This window comes from Festucalex cinctus, chromosome 5 (genome assembly GCF_051991245.1).
Source record: "Festucalex cinctus isolate MCC-2025b chromosome 5, RoL_Fcin_1.0, whole genome shotgun sequence".
NCBI classification, from domain to species: domain Eukaryota; kingdom Metazoa; phylum Chordata; class Actinopteri; order Syngnathiformes; family Syngnathidae; genus Festucalex; species Festucalex cinctus.
The window spans coordinates 30,093,776-30,107,792 of NC_135415.1; the positions used below are offsets into that span (position 1 = coordinate 30,093,776).

At 40.4% G+C, this 14,017-nt stretch overlaps 1 protein-coding gene across 3 annotated transcripts; it reads right to left on the reverse strand.

The window, feature by feature from the left end:
* Positions 1-10,960, reverse strand: anapc5 (anaphase promoting complex subunit 5). 3 transcript variants are annotated; one of them, XR_013283678.1, is made up of 18 exons: positions 10,479-10,960; positions 10,322-10,401; positions 9,235-9,344; positions 8,902-9,148; positions 8,754-8,820; positions 7,255-7,356; positions 6,990-7,180; positions 6,834-6,915; positions 6,656-6,748; positions 5,698-5,879; positions 4,690-4,825; positions 4,507-4,581; positions 4,309-4,430; positions 4,127-4,234; positions 3,867-4,014; positions 3,626-3,788; positions 2,384-2,694; positions 1-2,195 (listed from the first exon to the last, which is right to left on the reverse strand). XR_013283678.1 is itself a non-coding variant. In XM_077522536.1 (17 exons), exons 1-17 carry the CDS (start codon positions 10,674-10,676, stop codon positions 2,471-2,473), a joined length of 2,325 nt encoding a protein of 774 aa, XP_077378662.1. In that variant the 5' UTR covers positions 10,677-10,960; the 3' UTR covers positions 1-2,470. The 3 variants fall into 3 exon arrangements, 2 of the variants coding, with proteins under 2 accessions (XP_077378662.1, XP_077378661.1); XM_077522536.1 differs by having other exon boundaries at positions 1-2,691; XM_077522535.1 differs by having other exon boundaries at positions 1-2,694.
* Positions 10,961-14,017: the final 3,057 nt, after the last annotated feature.

A 14,017-nucleotide genomic window follows, 5' to 3' on the forward strand; every position in this document is an offset into this window, starting at 1 on the left:
TCTTGTCTTTCTTGATTTATTACTCGATCAGTGTTCAAACCAATAGCAAAACAAAATTTGTACAATAATGAATATATGTTGATTAATGACAAAAATTAATGAGTCACATCATAAATTCAAACAGAACAGAATCACATGTACTCACAAATTTGTTGCTCCTTACTCCAGACCATCAATTGAAGAAACACGAAAAAATAAAAAGAAAAGAAAAATAAAGAAAAACAAAAAGAAGGGCCAAAGCTTTGAAAAAGAATTATTCCTTTGCTGGGTGGTCACGACAGGTAGCTATTCTGTGATGAACCACCTGGGCCTAATTATCTTTGAGCTAAACTAGTAGCTCAAAGAAAATAATTGAGGAAGTTTACCATTTACTACCCCGGCTGTTTAATTTAATAAAACTGATCAAAACAAGGGGAACTATTATCTTCTAACAGCCAATCAAGACAATGTGTCTACCACAAATTACTCCTATTTTGATTGTTAGAATTACTTCCTCATTTAGCATATAGGGGTAAATGGGGCGCAGAGACGAAAATGCCCTTCTCGACAGAGAGAGAGCCTCGATCTTTTTTGCACGCACGCCTCGTTTTGTCTCCGCCAATTTATAACCTCGGGATGCTGAACATAGCATGACTAAGCACAGATGAGTGTGTTCCAGTCAGTCCGTACCAAAGTTTGAACTGCTGAGTTCTAAATGTCTGGTGTTTACTTCCTCTTCTCAGTTCCTCTTAAAACTGCGACCTTAACAGCTTTGCAAAACCCATTTGTTGACAAGGTCCAATTTTCTATGCAGACAAAACATTCATGACTTTAAAATAAACTGTACTTCCCATTTGTGAATAAAATCCCTTCAAAGCTTTTTACTCATAATGCCCCACACCAATACTGATTAATATGCACATAAAACTCAAACCACACTCAAATAAAATACATGTTATGTCAAAACCACGTTTCTTGCAATCTCATGGCGACATGTCAAAAAGGCCTTTACTCCCGCACTCCATTTAAGTATGTGCTTTGACATGTGAGCGTGTTGTGTGTGCAAAGTGTGTGCAATTGTGTTACCGTAAATGGATATGTGTATATGTGTTTTATGCTGGCTGCTGGCTCACAAGTATATTTACCAATTATGGGGCATGTTTAAACGCTAATGAAGTTGACAACCACACCAAAGACATTTCAGACTAGTGTTGTGTGACATACCAGATTTGTGTGACATAGCGATTATCTCAAACAATCATTGCATCGTTGCATTCATTTGTTAATACATGGCACAGGTTCACATTATACATGTTAGTGACATCATCTATATTTTAACTTCCGGTGACATCCGCTCAGCCCTCAGCCCGTGTTACTCGTCAGAGCCTTAAAAACATAATTGGTGGGTTTGGTGTGGAAGAATCTGTACAACGGTGAAGCATGGCGAGACATCAGTGATGGGTCTCTCTCGGTTCCAACATGAGCTCATAAATGTTCTTCTGATTTTTCTAAACAAGATGCTGAGACAATTGATTTTTGGATTTATTTCATGTTGCTGGATAGATAGTGAAGCTCATTTCATGATCAATAAGACAGTAGCGTAAGGCAGTTGTAAGCCTTAAATCAGTGGTGCCAAAGAGCCTCGAGTCTCCTATCCAGCCTGTTTCCCACATCTCCCTCCTTCAACGAAGTCTGATAAATGATCCTGATCATGAATCAGGTGTGTTAGTGGAGAGAAACATGGAAAACAAGCTTAAATGCATCTCGTTTGATGTTGTACTCTTTTGACGGTGCATAGTGTATGTTCAGAGCTTCTAATGGTCCTCAGATCTTACGGACTAGATGAACAAAAACAAAGTACGCTCATTTGACCAAACTATTAATTTATGTATATATATTTTTGGTGGTGGTGGGGCAGATGTCTGGTCAGAGAACAGAGATGTTCACAAAGCATGTCAAAGCTAAGTGGAATCCGGTCGGTGTCTACTTAATGTCATGGCAGGTCTCCTACATTATAAATGCAATCACAATCTCCTCCTGCGGAATCATCATCAGTATTCTCCTGGCGGACTGTGAATAATCCGGCCCAGTGGAACTGTAAGATTACCGCCATTCATCAAAACGCCGCAGCTGAAACCACAGCGGAATGACAGCTCGTGAAACTTTGGCCATTTCGAGCCATGTCTGATAAACATGGGCTTCTGTTGCATTGCAAGCTAAAAAAAACAAACAAACAAACAAAAAAAACACATTACAGGAGATAATTAAACACCATAATCATAATTGTGGTTTGAGAAGTGGTGCTATAATTTGCTTCTACACAAACTCATGGTGCTTTCAGGTGATTCACATTGTCACCTATTTGGTATAAATAAATGTTCAAGGTGAAAGGGGCGATACAGACCCAAGCGGAACAGGGCTTTACTGCCATCTAGTGGCCGGTCCAGGCGTCCTCTCAAAAGGTGAAAATGTCTTCTTTGTTGAAAGCGAGTCAGAGGCGCATGGAGAGCGGCAGTGCCGGTGATTGCAGCTCCTGGTCCAACACGCGGAAGAGCATGGCGCTTTTGTTGCGTTGGGTTGTTTGCCCCAGAGAATTGTAGAGCTGCGCCTGCAGGTAGTGCACCTGTCGCATGCGCTCCTTGCAATTCAGCTTGGAGAAATAAACTGCAGCCTCGTTCAGCATGTCCACCGCCGACGCCGCGACGTCCAAATCTGCTGGGAGACGGTCAAGTTTACGGAACGCGCTCTGGGCGTCCATTCCAAATGATCGTTACCAAACGTAAGGTCCATATGCTAGTACGCTCTATTTCCTCACAGTTTTTCTTTCCCACCACTAGGGCTAGGTTACTACTACTTAGGGATGTAACGATAATGGTGATATCATGATATCGTGATATTGAGACTGCCACAATATCGTCGGTCAAGTTGATTTCCATTTGTGCAGTTCTAGCACCCTCTGGTGGCTAGTTTTTTCTTTCTTTTTTTAGTGCAATTTAATTTTCATTAGGGATGTTTTGGCCCTACTATGTTTAAAATCTACACGAATTGTTAGATGAAGGGGAACGCAATATGCTTGCGAAGCGTCAATATGTGGAGGAACTTAATGTGTGCGTGCGTGAACAACATAACATAATAATATAACATTGTTATGTACAAAAGCACAATATTGTGCTTTTTTTTTCAGTATGAGCTCTTTTTTTTTTTTAACAATATCGTGACCTTTTTTAAATATCTCCAACCTCCCTACAGTATCGTGATATTTGGATATCGTTACATCCCTAACTACTACTAGTTCTTTTTTTTTTTTTTTTAGGTTACTTAGGATGCTTTTATTTTCAGCAGGACAATTTTGGCGTACTTGTAGTCCAACAAAATATTACAAGTGAGGCAAACCTGTGCACGAGTTGATATCTGGCAACTTCTAGTCCTACGAGTGAAGTGAGTGAGAAGTTTTGAATGTCACCAGTAGTATGAAACTAGTAGCACACAGTTGCCAATGAGTGCAGTTTAGCCTCATTTGTAACGTGTACTATCAGTCGGCCAAAATGGTCCTCCTCTCTCGTCCTTGGACCTTAAGACGGACATCAAGGATACGGAGGCTTAAGAGCTCCTCCCAGAGGAATGCGTCTGAGGCACAGAGTGTTACCTGCTTGTCCTCGTCGATTTGGCCACAATCCGGCAACAGCCATGTGACAGCGGGCTGCCAGCAGCAGGGCGCGCCCTTTGTCCACCAGCGCTCCGTGGGCCAGGACAGGCTCGATGGCTTCGTGCAGGACAAGAAGAGCCTGCTCGGGTACGCCCAGCATCAACTGCGGCAAGAAAACAAAAACTAAACTTTTGTACACTTTGAACTGACTACAACTTAACGCAAATGGGTCTGGGCTGACCTGCGTAAAGGTCAGGTGAAGGAGGGTCTCGGAGGCCAGCGCCTGTAGGTGGTGCTGTCGGGCCAGGGCCAAAGCTTGGAAGAGGAGCGGAAGCGCTGTGGAGAAGCCAGATGACTCCCAGTGGAGCTCGGCGGTGGAAAGCAGAACTCTGCACCAGACAAAACGATGACGATGATGATGATGATTCCTCCAACAAAAGTCACTTTGCGAAAATGTTAACAGTTTTGAATTTTGCATTGGAACAGGGTTTGCCTTTCTACCTGATGACCATTTCTGTGCATTTGGTCTTCTCGCAGTGCAGCTGCAGTCGCTGCAAGACGCTGTAAGCCTCTGTGGTCCGATTGAGAACTTTTAAAACTTGGACTTTCCTGGAAACGACACACAGACGGAGAATTTGAACTCCAACTGGGGGGAACGAACTTCACGTGTGCCTTCATATTACCTGTAGAGACCCTCTGTTTTGTTTAAAGCAGAAATAGAAGTGACCAGCTGATCTGCCAAATTGTATTTTCCCTCAATCATGTACATCTGAAACTGGATTTTCAGATCACAAAGCATCCACAGCTGCATTGGGAGAATACAAGAAGCTGAAAGCAGTACACGATTTACGGAGGAATGATTTGCGGGCGAGGACGCGCACCTTGGCGTGCTGCGTGTGAGCAGGAAACTGATCTTTCAGATGCTGGAGGATGTCTGAGACGGCGTTGTACAGGCCCTGCGGCACAAGTAAAGGTAGCGTGCGAACCGCCGTGCACATCAGACGTGTAACAGCAGGGCATAAACGACACATCCCGTACTGTATACGAGATCCAAAAGGTGTTACCTGGTCAGCATGCAATTCAGCCAGATGGCAGAGAGCCACGGCGAAGGCCTCCGTGTTGTTCTGCTGGACGCCATAATTGACCGGCTCCAAGCTGCTCATGTGCAGAAGCAGTTGGGCCTGCTGCACAGCCATGGTGCTGCACATGGAAACACAATGGGAGGACAACAATGCATCTTTGGAGACTAATGTCATTATGAGTTATTTCAAGCACCATTATTGCTGTTTAGAGCATTTCAAATGTATTGTCTCAATTTGCCATCTCTGTATGAAAGGTAGTTTATTGATTTGCTTCCATTATATTTGTTATTAACTTACTAAACACTTTAACTTGCGATCTTTTAAGCATTCACTACATCAACTTAACAAAATTCTACCAAACATGACTCTCAATGCTGTGAAAGTACTCTGAACGCAACCATTTTGTTCACGTAGCATTAGCAACTAGCAAGTTTGTAGCATATGTTATTCTGTTGTCCTTAAGCGTCCTTTAAGCTGTTTAATGGTAGTCACAGTAACATTAACTGGTTTAGACCAAGGAAAGGAAAAAATTTGGAGCAAAAAAAAGAAAAAAAGAAAAGAGAATTGTGAAAATAGCACAAGATAAAAATCTATACAAGAAAAGGTTAATGCTTTACATCAGTTGTAAACAAGTAAGAATGGTTTTATTACTGACATATACATCTATACAATAACCTTATATACTTCATGACATTTTTTGATATGGACTTGTCATTCAAAGTAGAGAATCTTAATCGTGAAAGTTTGTGCGAAAGTGGCACCCATTGAAAAGGAATTGGGGAATGAGTTAATTTTTTACATTATATACATATATTTTTTAATAAATAAATCGGCAAATTAAGCTGTAATCTGTGTTTTGTTTTGTTTTTTTGTTTTTTTGGTATCGCCCTCAAAAAATGCATATCGGTCGGGCCCTAATTATTTGTTCAGTCCTCCTGTGAAATGCAGCGTAAACCTTGACAGCGGCGTTCCAATGTAAACAAAACCGACCTTTTGCCGTACATCCTCCATATGGATGTAGTCTGAGCCAAACTGATCTCGATCAGCTCCGACAGGCTGTGCTTCCAGTGCAGGATGTCCGTGTCCTTGAGCGCATCCATCAGCTTGTGCGCCGTTTTACCCTGCGTTGTCCCTTGCTGGACCAAAGACTGGATGCCGAGCGATGCCAGGTACTGTAGCGGAGAGAGTACGGAATCAGAATCCTGCCAATACTCGAAACCTCGGTTTGAAACCTCGTAACCTCGGTTTGAATCTCAGAAAACATTTTTGAATGACTGAAAATTTTTTTAGAATCTCCCAAAATATTTTTTGAATGACTAAAAAAAAAAATCACAGAAAAAGCTTTAAAATAAAAAAAATGCTAAGAAAAGACATACATTTTTTTTTTTTTAAAGTCTGACTTTACACTGTTTCACCCAAAAATTTTCAGATGTTCAAAACGGTCAAGTTTCAAAAATGGCATTTTGGCATGGTTTTCCCGAGGCATTGGTTGAAAGACTGAAAATGTTTTCAATGTTGTTTTGAAACTACAATTCAAAGGCCCATTGTATTACAAAACAGCGACGCTCACAGGACCAAGGGAGAACTGCCTGGTGGAGTGTGGAGTGTGGGGGGTGGGGGGGGGGGGGGGGTGGTGGTGGGGGGGGGGGTGGGTTAGAACACTGCCAAAACTCCGCGAGTCCTCGTAACTTCTTACTTGAAACTTGAAGCCACACGGTGGTCATGTGGTTGGGAGTAGGAAGCGGAAGTGTACTTCAGTCCAATCGTCTTTTCTGTTTGCTGAGCAAGGTGGGTCTAACACAATTGGACGGACTTAGGTTCACTTCCGCTTCCTACTACCAACCACATGACTACCGCGTGGCTTCAAGTTTCAAGTATGAAGTTACGAGGATTCGAGGAGTTTTGGCAGTGTTCGACCCCCCCCCAATTGGGGTCATGTTGCACTCACCGGCAGGCAGAAATGAACGGCCATTTTGACAGAATCCTCCGTTAAAGCGGTGCTGTCACATCCCTTCATCTGTTCCAGTGTATAGAGCCAACTCTGATGATGCAGGGTACGAGAAGAAAAAGAAATGATTAATAACTGTACAAAACCGCTTACATGAAACAAAAAAAGTTGGTTTGACCAGGCAGTGCTGCAAGCAGACGTGATCGTTGGACTCTTGGGCAATGCGGATGGCCTCCTGCAGAACCAGACCAGCCTGCTGGCTAGGGAACGGAAAAAAAGAAACATTTAAGGAGCCCAAAGAGCTGTCCGTTGAGTTCAACTGCTTTGGACTCACTAGTGCCCAAAGCGACAGTGAAGGCTGGCCAAGTTTAGAGTGGCATAGCGAAGATTTCGTCCGTAGCCTTCTTCTCCATTGCTTTTTCCCTCATTTCCGGACAGGATGAGGCGGTCGAAATAATGTAAGAGGCTGTGGGCGGAGAGGAAGATGTCCTGCACTCTGATGCTGTTCAGGTAGTTCAAGTAGTGCTGAGGAAAGAGAAAAGCCATCCATGAAAGGATCCAAGGGTGGAAATCGGAACGGTGGAGACGGCGAGCCTCACCGCTTCGGCAAAGTCGGGGTTAAACTTCAGCATGTTGTTGAGCTCCTCCTGCAGCAATGCTGGCTTCAGAGCTTTGTTCTCATCGTTCTTCAGAAGGTACGCCTGCGGACGCGCGCATACACCAATCGTGCATCACCAGCCATGAAAACGGGTCAGGGGTGAAAAAGGTGAGAAGCGCTTGGACCTAAATTTTGCCCGTTAATATTCGTCAGGCGCTCGTCAAATGGGGTTGGGGGACGATAATACATGCGGTGGACGAAAGGGTGCCGAATTTAAATGTTCAAAATGTTACGCTGTCATGAAAAACAGTTTGCAAATGTGAACGTATTTGCTACATTTATTGGACCATGGATGGATGTTGGAAAAACTGCATGCACTGCATTCAAATAGCAATGGGTACCTTTCGTATTTGAACTGGTTCGGTTCCAATTGTCAGTATCGGGATATCGATACCGGTACTGAACAGTACCAATTTTCAGCACTTTTGTTCTGTTGTTTGTGCTAATAAATGTTCATTTATTTAATAATAAAATAATTTTATAAAAGAACATTCACTTTAACAGTTATTGTTAATTAAATAAAATCTGACAAATAATAAAACATCATGAATTTAAAACACATGAGCCAGAGAGGGCGGAGGGGGAAAAAAAAACAAGGTATAACATTAATAAAGTTTAAATAATACCAAAAATAAATTAATATTACAAACTAAACTAAGTGCAATTTCTGGAGCAAATGCGTGGGAATGCTGAAAGCTGAATGCTGAGACTTGAATGCATGTGGAATGCTTATGAAGTAAATTGAGAGATAAATTATCAAATTATAACCTCCTGGTTACTGGACAATGAGCTTTGCCAACTGTGCCACCAAGCAGTATCAGACACCTGGTAACGATGATAAGTTATATGTATGGAAGTGGGTGTGCAAAGTGATAATTAAAAAAAGTTGAATGACTGTCCCATTGAAAATGAATGGGGAAAAGTTGATATTAAACGTTAAATTATGCAAATACTGTAAGTAATGTGGAGTCACGCGATATATACCCCAGGAGGCATCATTTTTTGAAGCTAGTTGAAATTGGAAGTATTATGTGGAGAATAAAAAATAAAAAATAAAAAAAAAATCACAATAACATGTGGGAATGCTGAAGTGAGAAGCAAAGTTCTAATACAAGAACAGACGATAACTAATTGTATTAGTGTAATTATTTTGGTTCCTTGTGCAGTTGTTTGAACAAATTTTCAAGAACGTGCCTGTCGCACATAGCGCGATGAATTCCAACCCAACTTGGAGTAAAATTTTGCACAAAATAAAAAAACAAAACAAAAAACAGTTGGAAAAGGACGTGAACGACAATCCGATGCGGTACCTAACGCTTGCTAGTGCTACATGTTGGCCACAAGATACCCATGAAATTACAAATATGGTATAAGATTGTGGTATGTATTGTTCTAAAAAAAAAATAAATGCAAACTGATATGCTCAAGTTAGGAACTCACTTGTTTTGCAAGAAAGTACTCTGCTTGTTTTTGTGACAGGGGACCTCGACTTGGAGTGTTTTCAGGCCTAAAATCCCATCAGAGTAATACAAGTGAGCAGTTATCCTGCAGGTCAAAACAAAATTGATACTTTGAATAGAACTCGTACTGAATTTCAGTCGCGACGCGAGTGTTGTCCCCTTCGTCTCTGTCGAGTCTGTCTCCAACTGTATCCTCGTTGCTGGTGAGATCCATATTATCCAAATTTATAGGACATGCCACCACCAAATGCACTTTGCCCTCCGTGGGCTTGGAATAGAGGCTGTGGCAGTAGTCCTGGACAGACTTGTACAACTTGTACACCTGACTGAAGGAAAGCTTGTTATAGGCTAGGAGCATGTGCCTCATGAAAAGACCTAAAACACATAAAAGTAGAGACAAAAGTTGGATCACTTCCATTGTAATGTTTTTTTTTTTTTTTTTTTTTTGCAGTGCTACCCACCCACAACACTGGTTTTATACGCCTCCGAATCAACAGCCGTTAACGGAGTGAGCAGAGTGGAGAAGAAATGTTCCATGTCTTTCAGCTCGCCGTCGGCCATTCCATCAAGCCTTTGAATGAAAAAAATAAAAAAACAATACAACAATATGACATTACACAGATTTTGCTTTTATTCGGATAAGAAGCAACATTGTGATTTTCAGATATAATTATAAAAAAAACGACAAGTGGTTAACATGTCTGCCACACAACCAACAAATTCTGGGTTTGAATCTCAGGCCCTCCTGTGTGGCGTTTGCATGTTCTGCATGTGATTGTGCTTTGCATAGGTTCTCTTCAAGTTAGTTTGGCTAACTGAGGACTGCAAAACTGTCCATCAAAGTTCTTTTACGTGTGAATGGTTGCTTGGCTGTAAGTGGCCTGCAATTGTTTGATAGCCAGTCCCGGGTGTGCTCTTCCAAAGTTAGCTGGGAAACTCGAGCTCACCTGCGACCTAAACAAAGGCAAGCGCTATTCAGTTGAAGTGGGATGGAAGGGAAGTAAAGATACTTATTCTGCAGTAAATTGCTTTTTCATCAGCATAAAAAGACCAATTACAAAAACAAAAATGACGTACCGGTAGAAGTGTGTAAATATGCAAAACCTGTGTGTGTAATATTACTGTAGATATAAAATAAATCCGCGCAGTATGCAAATGTTGTGCAACAACCAATATAACTTTTGAGCTATACAATGAGAGATAATGTGTCCGATTCCAGAGCAGCACCGCGAATTCTGCCTTTACAAAGTAAATAATGCAAATTTATAACTGACACTGTCAGAAAGTTTCTACTGTATTTTCTTCTAAAAATAGGTATTATTGTGAATGTAGTTTGCAGTATTGCGTCGAGAGGTTTCTAATGTAAAATATTACAACTGTATTAAAGGTTGTTATGGTTCAGTGACATTATTGTTTCTGTAGAAATAATTCTTAGACGTTTTAATATCCAACTTTCCTATGTAGCTACATGATCGATACGATAGAGACAAAACATTTTTAGAATATTAAAAAAAAAAAAAAAGTACAGCTTTGGGGACAGTTGCAAACCTTATTTTGACGGAATTTGCAGCGTATGTACAACACTCTGCCACAGTCTTGAGGAACTGGTCAAGAGACAGGTCCGAGCTCTGAAACGCAGCATCAATCATTCACATTTCCACCGGTGCGGACTGTAATGTAATGTGCCCACGTAATTCAAAACTACCTGCTGCAGGGGTAAGATGAGCTTGTTCAGGCGTCTTCTTTCTGGCAGAGTGATCTTCGACGATGTCATCTCGTAGAGTAACGCCAAAACGGAGATTTTATATGGAGTGACCCAGTCTTTAATCCCGAAAACATTCGCATGGACCACCCCGTTAGTCATCATCGGGTTGAAGTACAAACTTTCATGTACACTTGCCATCCTTCCAAAATGTTCGCCGGTGTCTCGGTGAAGAGAAACGAGCACGGAGCAGTCGTCGAGCAGATAGCAGTGGCTAACTTGCTAGCAACGCGACTTTTTAACGTTAGCTCGAGTGAAAGGCATGACACTTTTTCAGCTTATTGTTACCGTTTAAAAATAAGGCATCAAATCATATCTTTTATCTCGTCATTTAATGCATATATCTTAGGAAAATAAAATCCGCAACAAAGCTATTACTCTACTTTCAAACGACCCTCCTTCGTCCACTTAAATAAACGTCACTATGACGCACTGTTTTTTTCGTCATAACTTTATTTTTCGCACATTGGTTAACAGTTGCTACGTCTAATCCAGTAATGTCACTCATAACGCTTAATTGACACCTTTCCACTATGAATTTTACAAACAATTTTATAAACATTTTTTGATCACGAGGTATATACAAATATATTTGGTATAATCAATCTTTTTTTCTTCAGAAATTGCAGTTTTAAAAGTACATGAATCTTACAGTGTTTACGTCTTGGCGACTTGGCTACCAGTTTGATGCAAACTTCTGAAATCACAAATTTGTTTACATTACATTTAATCAGAAGCTATTATTATCATCATATGTTTACGTTATTATTTAGTGGGAGAACAAATCGGTCGACACAAACATTTCTACCTCAAAATAGGACAATTACCTTTTTAGGATAATCAATTCTAAAAATATATATTTTTTTAAGCGACAGCCTTAGTCGTTCCTACCAATTAATTACATTTATTTATGCAAAAACACCGATCATGTTAAATATTTCTCACAATAATTAGGAAGCAGATAAGCCACACTTTATTTCTATAAATCCGTTCAACTGTTTTGCATTTTCAAAGCTATTTATAGCAACAGTTGAATCCAATCAGAATCTGTCAATTAAAGGAAAAGAAGAAAAAAATAATAATGGCGGTGTGTGCCCGAGGTTTGGCGTCATGACAGGATGGTAATTATCCAGGAGATGGCACTATGGCACTGCCAACTCAAAGTCTGGATTTTAATGTACTTTAATGAGCTTTTCCATACACGACACACAGGCGCGCGCATTCATCCTTCCATTTCTCTGTCTGTGGAGCACACTGCAGTTGACGAGGCTGACACCTGTCAGAGTTGACATTCTTCGCAAAGCCTAAACTGTCTGCAAATGCTTCTGTCAATATGTGAGTCACAGTGAGCTAACAGTACCAGCTGCAGTTGCTAGGGTTTGATATATTAAGGATTTTACTAAATTGTAAAAAAAAATTAAAATAAAATAAAATGAAAGTCAGTGTATTCGCCTCCAAAAACTCCACAGAATTGACAGCAATTTCCTCTTCAACGCTGCATACAAAATAATCACAATAATCTTTAAATAATACAATAATCGATTTTGGAATTTAAACAGTCAATCATACATATTTAATTGAATCAACATATTTCATTATTGTTTAAGTATGATAAATGGACTTTCACAAATTTCAACTCACAAAGAGGACGTCCTGCTGAGCAAATAAGCACAATATTATAGCTTCATAAATAAACGATGGTTTCCTATAGTTTAAGATCAAGCAGTTCAGCAAAATTAAATTTGCTAAGTTATCATTCTGTACAAGTAATAGCGAATATCACTTAACAGATTGAAGAGTGCTTTTCTAATGTCCGGCATCCCACTCAGCAGTTGAGTCATTGTTTAGAAGTCACATAACTTTTCTCTCATTACGGCACACAAATTGTCTTTTTTTTCATGTCACAGGCACACCACAACTCGATTCTAAAATTGTTTTGCAAATGTCACCTTCTATTCTACCTGCGATGAAAATAAGAAAGTCAGAGAGACCATTGTGCCCTGTGTTGATCTTTTGCCTGGTTGGAACATGGCCTTTTTAATTAACATATTGAACTCCTCTTTTTTGGAAAGGTCATCTTATCTACCTTACCCACTTGAAGGATTTTTCATAATAATATAATATACAGTTCAATGTTCCTGGTGCCTGCTGTGTGAAAACGTCAAAAAAAAAAAGAAGAAGAAAAAAAAAAAAGTGCCATTCTTTCCAAGCACTTGTTGTGTGACCGCCATCTGTGAGGTTTGTTTGCGCGTCGGGGGCACCTTTTCATCATGACGGTATCAACGGGATGATTGCATTCTCCTCCTGCTGCCTCACTGCTGTTTGTGTCTCGAGTGTGTTTTCCAGATTAGCAGAGATACTGTAAACTTATTGCGCCTCGTGTGAGAAATGACAGACCTCTGCGCACGCTGACCCTGACTCAGCTTCCCGCTGCTTACTCAGAGACTCTAAATGGATTAAGTTGTCAGTTGGACAGCCCATCGGAGATTTTTTAATATCCAGCCTGAGGTGTATCAAGTCGCCGTCTGCCAAGCGCTATCACAGGGATTTACTTTGCTTTTATTGCGTCTTTCTTTCTCCATTTTCCTCATCGAGGACGTGGCCATGCCCTCGATCATTCCTTAACTCATTTGCTCCCAATAACGTGTAAATACGTTTTTTTAATGTTGTCAGTGTCCCAAAGACGTATTTATACGTTTTTGTTTTTTGTTTTTTTATGCTAGCGCATAGAGAAGGCTTTGATGCAGCCTCTCAACTGCAAAGAATGGTCCAGCAAAGATCTGCAGATCTCTTTGAATTGACCTTGAGCTCAATCACAGCGCTTCTTTGCAAAGTCACGTTAGGCTGGTGGAGAAGTCTGACAAAAAATTAAAAAATAAACAAAAAAAACATGACAGTTGTTTTCTTGTTTGCAGATTTTCTCTTCTGGGAGGAATGTTTGGTTTGATCAGTCTGTGTGTGCGTGTGCCCGCGCGTGTGTGTTTGCATAGTCTGCATACCTCGAATGATGACGTGTGGGTGTTTTTTTTTTTCATCCCATGAGGATGCTGTGGAACTGTTACTGCTGTTTGTGAGGGAAAAAAATATATAGGAAAAAGAATAAACAAATTCAGACACAAAAAAAAGTAGACTATGTAATAATTAGTGATGTTCGCTACCACTTTTTTTCAGACCGATACCGATACTCAGACCCTCAGTACTCACCGATACCAACTGCCGATACCAGTAGTACATTTTGACAAATAAAAAAAATCACTAAAAGATATTTTTAAACAAATATATTTCCTTTAATTTTGACAACAAAAAAAAACCAGCACAGTCACTCTTCAATAGTCTTAACACTCAAAATAAAACACAAAAATTCTCTCTTTTTTTTTTTTTTTTTTATAAAAGAATTCTGTCACGGAAGCAGCCTTGCATCGTTCACGTGGAAAAACATCACAAGGTGCTTGAAGACAAACCTTGAAATGAAAGCAGCCAAC

Excerpts from the sequence above, each read along its gene's own strand:
- anapc5 (XM_077522535.1), bottom strand. The coding sequence starts at position 10,676 with ATGGCAAGTGTACATGAAAGTTTGTACTTCAACCCGATGATGACTAAC. Across the intron at positions 10,402-10,478 it reads TCATCTTACCCCTGCAGCAG|AGCTCGGACCTGTCTCTTGA; the intron begins GTAGTTTTGAAT and ends GCTGCGTTTCAG. Across the intron at positions 8,821-8,901 it reads CGCGTCGCGACTGAAATTCA|GCCTGAAAACACTCCAAGTC; the intron begins GTACGAGTTCTA and ends ATGGGATTTTAG.